At 33.6% G+C, this 8,719-nt stretch overlaps 1 protein-coding gene across 1 annotated transcript; it reads left to right on the forward strand.

Moving 5' to 3' along the window:
* Positions 6,226-8,475, forward strand: LOC104767997. The gene is made up of 5 exons (XM_010491949.1): positions 6,226-6,363; positions 6,456-7,227; positions 7,315-7,631; positions 8,208-8,300; positions 8,419-8,475. Exons 1-5 carry the CDS (start codon positions 6,226-6,228, stop codon positions 8,473-8,475), a joined length of 1,377 nt encoding a protein of 458 aa, XP_010490251.1.

Raw genomic sequence — 8,719 nt, forward strand, 5'->3', positions numbered from 1 at the left:
TTTTTTTTTTTTTTTTTTTTCTGAATATTGTGTTTCACATCTCCAAGTTTTAGAAAATCTGAGTATTATTTTCTTTTAATTTATTAATCGATATTGATCCACTCATATTCCTTAAAATTTGAAATGTTTCATTTATTGATTTATTTATCTAACTTTTGTTTGGTGTTGTTTTCCATCTTCCAAATCTTCGATCATCTCTTCCATGTATTCATCTAGGTAATTGATTGTGATTTCTAACTTTCACATATCTATTTTTTTAGTCAATTTGATTGGTTGTAGTCTCTTTTCAAAAACGCGGTCAAGGTAGCCGATTATACGAAGAATAGGCGCTAGATGGCAAGGAACTGCTAGGATTATAGTAAAATCGGTTCAAAAATTGGAAATTTAGAAAAATTGATTTTTGGAGTTTTGAAGATAGAAATCAATAGATATTTGATTGATCTAGTATATAAAGCAATAAACAATAGTAAAGAACAAATGAAATGATGAAAAGTGAGGGGAAAAAAATGACGGCAGATTATAGGGTTGGAGATCTCGGTTTTCAGAGGTTAAAGACAAAGACATATTCGTCATTTAGTATTTCATTAAATAGAAATTATTTAAAAAAGGGTAAAACAAGGTTGGTGGGATCGAACTTGGGTCAAGGAGATATAACCTTCAGATTAGAACCACTAGACTACACTATAAAGACTGTACAGATACACATATATAGTATATTATAATCATTTATCGATAAAAACCCCTAAAACTAGTCTCCTATTAATTCTCGTATAATCTCCGACTGATTCTGCGTTAGGCGATTCCTCACCGTCCGACTAACGCCTAACGATTTTTAAAACATATGTTGTAGCTATGGACTCTCTCAGCATGCTTCTCTTATTACTTTTTGTACTTTTTGTAAATTTTGATAGAATAATGATTTAAAATTTACTTTATGCATGTGAATATCTTTCAGAATAGATGATCTTACTAGATTCAGCAAACCTATACTCATATATCTTGTTAATTTTGTTCTCTTATTGTCATTGAATCAATTTTTGTATTTACAGCAAAATTATTATTTGATTAATATGGTTGATTCAAGTAAGGCATTATTTCGGAATTTCATGTTATACAGTTAAAGATTACAATAAAGTTTTCATTGGAAATATGAATTAACAATGTTAGTCATTGCAAGTTTTCACTTTCTCGTGCATTGACGCACGGGTCAATATCCTAGTATCTTAATAGTGTTTCTATATCTAGCTATATACTTACGTTATTGGAACCATAATAAATGATATGTTAATTACCTTTTGAAAAAAAAATATATAGATAAAAGTAATTATAAATAGTGAAAATATTTATCATTTAAAAAGTATTCGTAAGAAAGATATCTTTATCTTTTTTAATAATATATTCAGAACATAAATTAGTCAGATTCACAATATATCATTTTAAAGAAAATCAAGACTAAACGGCATATGTAATTTAATTAAAATTAGTCATATAATTCAACTTAAATCAGTGATAATATATGATACTTATATAAAATGGATCTCGAAAACATGTATGATTCTTTGTTTAAAGTTTATTTAGATTTTTTTTTTGATAAATAGTTGATATGGATATTTCATGAGTTGTTATATATATGATACTAGATAAGGACCTGTTCGATGTGCATGTTTTAAGTTTTGTAAATAAAGTTAAAATTTAACAAAAATATATTAAAATTTATTTTACGTTACTTATAAGTTTTATTTTTGTTATAATATACTGATTTATATCCATTTACAAATTTTTTATGTATGTTATCATTAAAAGCGTATTTTTTACACCTAAATATATTGTATCTTACAAATATATTCTTTATCACCATCTATAAAATGTATGTATGAACACATTAAACCAACTATTATATGTCTTTTTTACTTTCACTTTTGCATAGTTTTTTTAATTACTAAAATTATTGGCTCAAAAACATTTCGAGTAAAAAATATATTACATAATATACTAATCAATAATGTATCATCACAACAGTATATGACCAACCATGGAGAGAACCTCAGCTCTGCCCTCCTTCCTTATGGAAAGAACTTTGCGTCCAACCTCCTCTACCATGGAGAGAACCTTGGCTCCACCTTCCTCCCTTGGGAAGATAACCTTGCGTCTAACCTTCTCCACTTTCCTCCCTTGGGGAGATAACCTTGCGTCCAACCTCCTCCACCAAAAAGATAACCTCGGCTCTGTCCTCCTCATGTGTCGAGAGAACATGTTCACGTCTTTCAGCTATCTAAAAATGGTTTGCTCCGAAAACCAATGAAACTAAAGATCATTTTCTAACATCACATCTACTCCCCACATCTACTCCTGGTCCACCCATATCTGACGGCCGGTTTGTTACGTCTGGGAAGCTTTAAGTACTTGTTTACTTACCGATCCTACAAATTACCATATGATTTTCCCTATGTTTTGTCCTCACTCTCACAGTTCCGACAATCACTTCCCGAAAAGTCACCCATCCTGAAACTACTCCAGCTCAAGCACGCTTAACTCTGGAGTTCTCTCAGGACCCTTGATCGAAAAGATAAGTGCACTTTGGTGATATAAGTGACCAAATCAATTATTTTAAACATATCCGCAAACCAGGGTGTCACAGTCTCAGAACTCCTATGGATCTATCAACAACACAATCTATCTATCTATGTTTGTTGTAAGCTTAAGTATGATTAGCCTATTTTATCAAATCATTAGGTTGATGATCTTCTACTCCTTATCTCTCTTTGGGATTGAATGAACTGTAACAATTATGTTTGCACAAAAAAAGGTCTATGGCCAACCAATCAAGGTAGATAAATTAAAAAAAAATATATTTGACATAAATAAAAAATAATATAAAATTATAAGCAGAATAATATATGAATCACAAATAATTCAAACGTGAAAAGATAAATTAAATAAAACAATCTAACTACATTAAATTTCAAAATATAGTATTAGAAAAGGAATACGCATATATAAATCTTTTTTTGGGCCACATATTAATCTTACCTATTCCGAACTGAAAAAGAGAAAGTAATATTTATCTTTCCATTAAAGAGAAAGAGAGAAAGTAATAAAAAAAAAATTATCTTTCCATTAAAAAAGTTTTACCAATAGAACAAAGTTGAAAGTGATATTTCTGAATAAATTATTTTGCTAGATGAAAAATATGAGAAGATCTATGTTTATATAGAAGTGAGTATTTATAAAATTTAGAATTAATAATTAACTGTATATTTTCTTTATGAAAAATTTAATAGGATGGATTTGAGATTACAACAATCTTATGAAATATTTTCTGAAAAATTTACCTTTCCTTATAATTATTTTAAAAAAACTTTTATTTTTTTGTAATATTTTTATAATTATCTTTTTACATTACTTATATTGTTTAAAACAAAATATATTTTTTTTTGGTTGTAATCTCAAATCTCTCTTACTAAATATTAACTTTTACACATGTCAAAGTTTTGTTAATGACTAACTTTTAAAACTCAACTTTATATAATAAGATGATACGTTATATGAGTATATTAATGGGACGCTTCAAGCTTGCAAAACTGGACCCCTAACTTGAGTCAGTTGCAATGTTAGACCCCTCTTTCTCTCTCCAACATTTGCCACTTTCTCCCTATTAAATCCTCGGCCATTCATTGTATTCACAAAAATGTCATTATTTCTGATTTATTTGAATTTCTTGCGAAAATATTTATTACATCCATATCCTCATCTTCTTCTCTTATTTACGGTTGTGTCACCACCATCAAATTTCCAACAACCACGAACAACTAAATTTGAAGCTCTTAATGCTTCAACAACCCGAATTTGTGAGCTTAAATAACACCCAATGCTATGAGAATTTCATTGTCTTCCATCTCCTCTCCATTTTAATCCAAAATAATTTGAAAGTTTTTTCATCCTATTATATGTCGTGATCGATTAAATTGGTGTTGGGTTTCTTCAGTGGTGAGTAAAGACGACGTCCTCGGTGCTTGACATTGCGAAACAACCACCGTAAGGTTATTTTCCAGTAGATTTCGTGATTTTCCTTGTGTTTTTTTGTCGAAATTAGACTTTATTTGTTAGTCCAACCGTCATAATATCATGTAAAATCTACTATGTGATCAGTTTTGCAATTTAAAATTTATCGAGTTTCGAGCCTGTAGACTGAAATTTCAGTGTCATTCATTTCATTTGAAAACAAAAAAAATATGGTTTAGACTGCATTATAATATTTCTGTCGGATACTTGTTTGCAGTCTACTAAGGTGTGTTTTTGCAGTTGACCAAATTCTTGACTTTTTAGTTATGACTGCCGGACAAAGTCTTCAAGCGATAATAAAAGAGTAGACTTCTATAGTGGCTATTTTTGGGGTTGACCAAAATATAAAAGCATTGACCGTAATATTATTGAAATTAAATTAATTAGTTGACTGCAAAAGAAGTCTACTAATTAAATAAATTAAAATGTTGGTCAACCCCAAAAATGACCACGGCAGAATGCAAATGAAGTCAACGTTTCTGGAGACTTCGTACGTAGTCTACTTGGGAAAAGTCAAACTTGGTCAATTGCAAAACTAACCACAACGAAGTTTACTTTTTCTAGTTGACGGATAGATGAAGTCTACTTGTTAGCTAGAAGTCTACTACAAAGTCAATGGTTTGGTTAATTGCAAAAATAACCATAGTAGACTGTGATCGAAGTTAACTTGTTGAAACTTTCTAAGAAGTCTACTCTGTTATATGTTTTTAATTGCAAAACTGATCAAAAAATTAACAAAGGAAGACAACAAAAAAAGTCAACTATCCTAGTAGACTTCGTACGTTGTATGCTTTATTAAAATATAATTACAAAAATAGACCACACAATATAGACTTCAAGGTGAAGTATCTTCATAGAGACTACTTGATGTCTACACGGTTGATATCAACATGAAATCTTCATAATTTGAAAGCCTATTTATTGCAAATTGGTGAATAATTTTTAAGATTTTCTTGTTGTACTTTTGGATATATGTTATGTACTTGCCTCTGTATGTTTTTGACATGATTATATATTATACATATTGAGAAATCAAGTTTTTGGTTTTTATAGGCTGTTAGGTTATCAGATTAGACTTATTTTGGAAGTCAAAATGTTGGAGTTATCTGTGAAGTCTGTATAATTGAAATAGTCTTTAATAAGAAATTTATAAAGATTTTTTTTGATTTTTTAGTGCGTTTCTTTTATATCGGTTATGTACTTGACTCAGTATATATCTTTTTATGATAATATATTATACTTTTGGATCAATCATGTTTTTGGTTTTCTTAGGCAATTAGGTTATTGAGTTAAGACTTCTACGGATAGTCAACTATATAATGAGTATTTAACTTGCTGCTTACTCTTTCAGGTAAATGGCGCAAATACCTGTTGTTTTCAGAGTATGGCTGACGAGAAATGGGTATTGGCATTTTGACATGGATGGACACAAAGGTGGGAGAATGTTTTTTTTGCGGACACGGTTGTACATAAGCTGAGCTTGTTGAAATGGCTGTAGAAGATTAACTGATTGACAAAGAAACAGAGATGGTTCAGTTATCGTATCCCTCAACAGAGATGATGCTTCAACAATTGCCCCAAGATACCCCTCCTGTCTATATCACAAATGATAGATCAGTTCAGAACTTGATAGATTTTAGTAGTAGGAACGTTGTTCGCCTTTGCGTCTCTACGCGATGCATGGATGGATAGCCAGTTAAAGAATGTGTTAATGATATAAAGAACTCTCGTTCTGTTGACGATGGGGAGCCAACAGATGAATTTGGTAACGATGTAGATCCATGTGCCGAAGAGTGTGCAGAAGAATGTGCATAAGCTTTCCATGAAACTGATCATACAGATGAGAAGCCGAAAGATGTTGATGACATGGATTTTGATTACAGTGAGTACGAGAAATTGGAAGATGAAGATGACGATAGAGATTGAGATGACCTGGATGTAGATGTTGAAGAAGGGAAACCGTTTTTTGGAGGTATTCATGGACAGTTAAATAATCCTTGGATAGACCAACTGAAAGTAGGTCAATGCTTTGCATGCAAAGATGATGTCATAACTGAGGTGCGTTTGACCGCTGTTATGTTAAAATTCTCTTTCAAAATTAAGAAGTCCACAAATTCTCGGTTGGTGGCAATATGCTTTGTGCCAGTATGCACATGGAGAGTCATGGCAACTGTGAAGAATGATCCAAACACTTTTTGGGTCACCAAATATCTGAACGTGCATACATGTTCTAATGTGGACCGCGTAGCTAACCGTAAGCGTTGCACCTCAAAATATATGGGGAGGCTTTTTATAGACCGGGTAGGAAGAGTAGATGGTGTTGTCCCACAACATATCGAATATTCAATGTGGACAATGTTCGGCATTACTTTGGATTACACAACTTCGTACAGGGCTTTACAATATGCCCAAGAATATGTGAGAGGAAGCGCCGAATCTGGATATGCGAATTGCCTTATTGTCTTAGGAAAATAGAGCAGTCAAACCCAGGAAGTGTCGTTGACCTTGTTGTTGATGACGAGCATAGGTTTAAGTACATTTTCATATCTTTCGATGCTTCAATATGTGGTTTCAATTACGTGAGGCGAGTTATTGTGGTTGATGGGACCCATCTCACCGGCAAGTATGAAGGTGTATTGTTAGTCGCTTGCGCACAGGATGGTAACTTTCAGATATTTCCGTTGGCTTTTGGAATTGTCGACTCAGAGTGTGATGCTTCATGGGTTTGGTTTTTCCTTAAATTAAGTGAGTGTATCTTGGATGAATATTCATTGGTAGTAGTTTCGGATAGGCACAGCTCAATAGCTAAAGCATGTCGCAATGTTATCCCATGGGCAACAAGAGGGATATGTTACTACCATCTCCAACAAAACATAATTTCTAATTTCAATGGGAAGCAACTGATGTACTTGGTGAAAGGGGCAGCATATGCACATACACATGATGATTACAACCGCTACATGGCTTCGCTTACTAACGTAAATCCGGCTCTTGCAGCCTACTTAAATGAGGCAGATCCAGCTTTATGGTCTCGAGTTTACTGTCCAGGAGATATATACAACAACATCAAGACTAGCAACATTGCGGAATCTATCAACTCCACGCTAAAGAAAGCCAAAGGTTATCCGATCGCATATCTCATTGGGTTTATTATGAAAAAGTTAGGTAGGTGGTATTGAAAAAGGCGAGAGGATGCGCTAAGTCTGACAACCACTTTTAGTCGGGGTGTTGAGTTCTTATTGGCCGTAATAGAGCATTACACATATATGATGACGGTCGAACGCATTGATGGTTGGCTTTTCCACGTTAATGGTGGGCAACATGACTGTTTGGTTGACTTGGAAGCAAAATCTTGTTCATGCGGGGTGTTTGGTGTTGAGAAAATACCATGTTCACATGCAATTAAGGCTGCCAAGTCAAGTGGATGGCATATGTCTACCGTGGTCGACGCTTACTATAGAAAAGATTATGTATATGCATCGTACGCGACTAACATCATGACCAATGTCGATCATGATCCGATTGGGCCAAATATCCAATGTATACCTCCCATACCGAACGGAAGCCTGGTAGGCAAAAGAAGTCTCATTGGCTTACATGGCTAGAACTATCACGTAAAAAGGGGACCAAGCCGAGGAAGTCTCAGAAGCCATATGCTTGTTCAAAATGCAGGCAGCCTAGACATACTCTACCTCATTGTGTAAGTAACATTGCCACTTGATACATTTTTAATGTTTTGTGTATGATCATCGGTTACACTAACAAGTATTTGTTCAGGTTGTTGAAGACGGCGAGTAGAAGTTAACTTCATCGTGAAGTCATTTGGAATTTCCGTAGCAATAATTTGTCTTTTTATTATTTTCTGGATTGTACCACGTGTTCAAGTCGACATAATTAAAGACTATTAACTATCATTTACTCCTAAGGCCATTTTATTTTCTTCTCTTCTTCATCAACTATCATTAGCTAGAGAATGATGAGTGAAATTTCGGGGTCAGTTTCTGATACAAATTCGCAAATACAAATTACTGGTCCAATCTGCAATTACTGCGGTAGTTCGACGAGACTTGTGAAATCATGGACAGATGCAAATCCGGGAAGAAATTTCTTCAGATGCACTGTTCATGGGTTTTCCCATTGGTCAGACTTGGTCAGACGAAGGACCGTCAGGTGGTTGGCAAAAGCGGAGCTTATTGGAGGCGAGGGATGAGATCCGTCGGCAGAAGGAAGAAATCAAGGTACTTATAAAATCTATAAGAGGAATGAATGACCAAGTTGTTAATAGTTTGGTGAACTCTGGATTGGTTAACAAATATGAGGAAGATAAGATGAAGTTTGAATGTGATGTTATGGCAGCTAATGAAAGGGTTCATTGTTGTCATGGCCATGTGTCTTGGGATGTGTGTGAAGTAGATTGCAGTATAAGTCTCTTGGTTAACTTCAATCAGATGTCTACTAAGCTTTCACTGTACGCTACTTGTATTTTTTTTATTATGTTTTTTCCAAGGGCTGCTACGCTCTTTCACCCTGTTTTAAGCTTAACGTTTGAAGTCATATATATGTAACGAGAACTGCCAAAAAATATCAATATCCCACATAAAACTGGTAGACAACAAGCACAATCATCCTTATACATTAGAGTTTATTAAGGAGAATC

Source organism: Camelina sativa, chromosome 19 (assembly GCF_000633955.1).
Source record: "Camelina sativa cultivar DH55 chromosome 19, Cs, whole genome shotgun sequence".
Lineage (NCBI taxonomy): Eukaryota > Viridiplantae > Streptophyta > Magnoliopsida > Brassicales > Brassicaceae > Camelina > Camelina sativa.

Bases quoted from the DNA above. Each gene is read 5' to 3' on its own strand.
- LOC104767997 (XM_010491949.1), top strand. From the start codon at position 6,226: ATGGCAACTGTGAAGAATGATCCAAACACTTTTTGGGTCACCAAATAT. The intron at 7,228-7,314 runs GTAGGTGGTATT...TGGCCGTAATAG, and splicing joins GTTTATTATGAAAAAGTTAG to AGCATTACACATATATGATG. The intron at 8,301-8,418 runs GTACTTATAAAA...ATGTTATGGCAG, and splicing joins GGCAGAAGGAAGAAATCAAG to CTAATGAAAGGGTTCATTGT.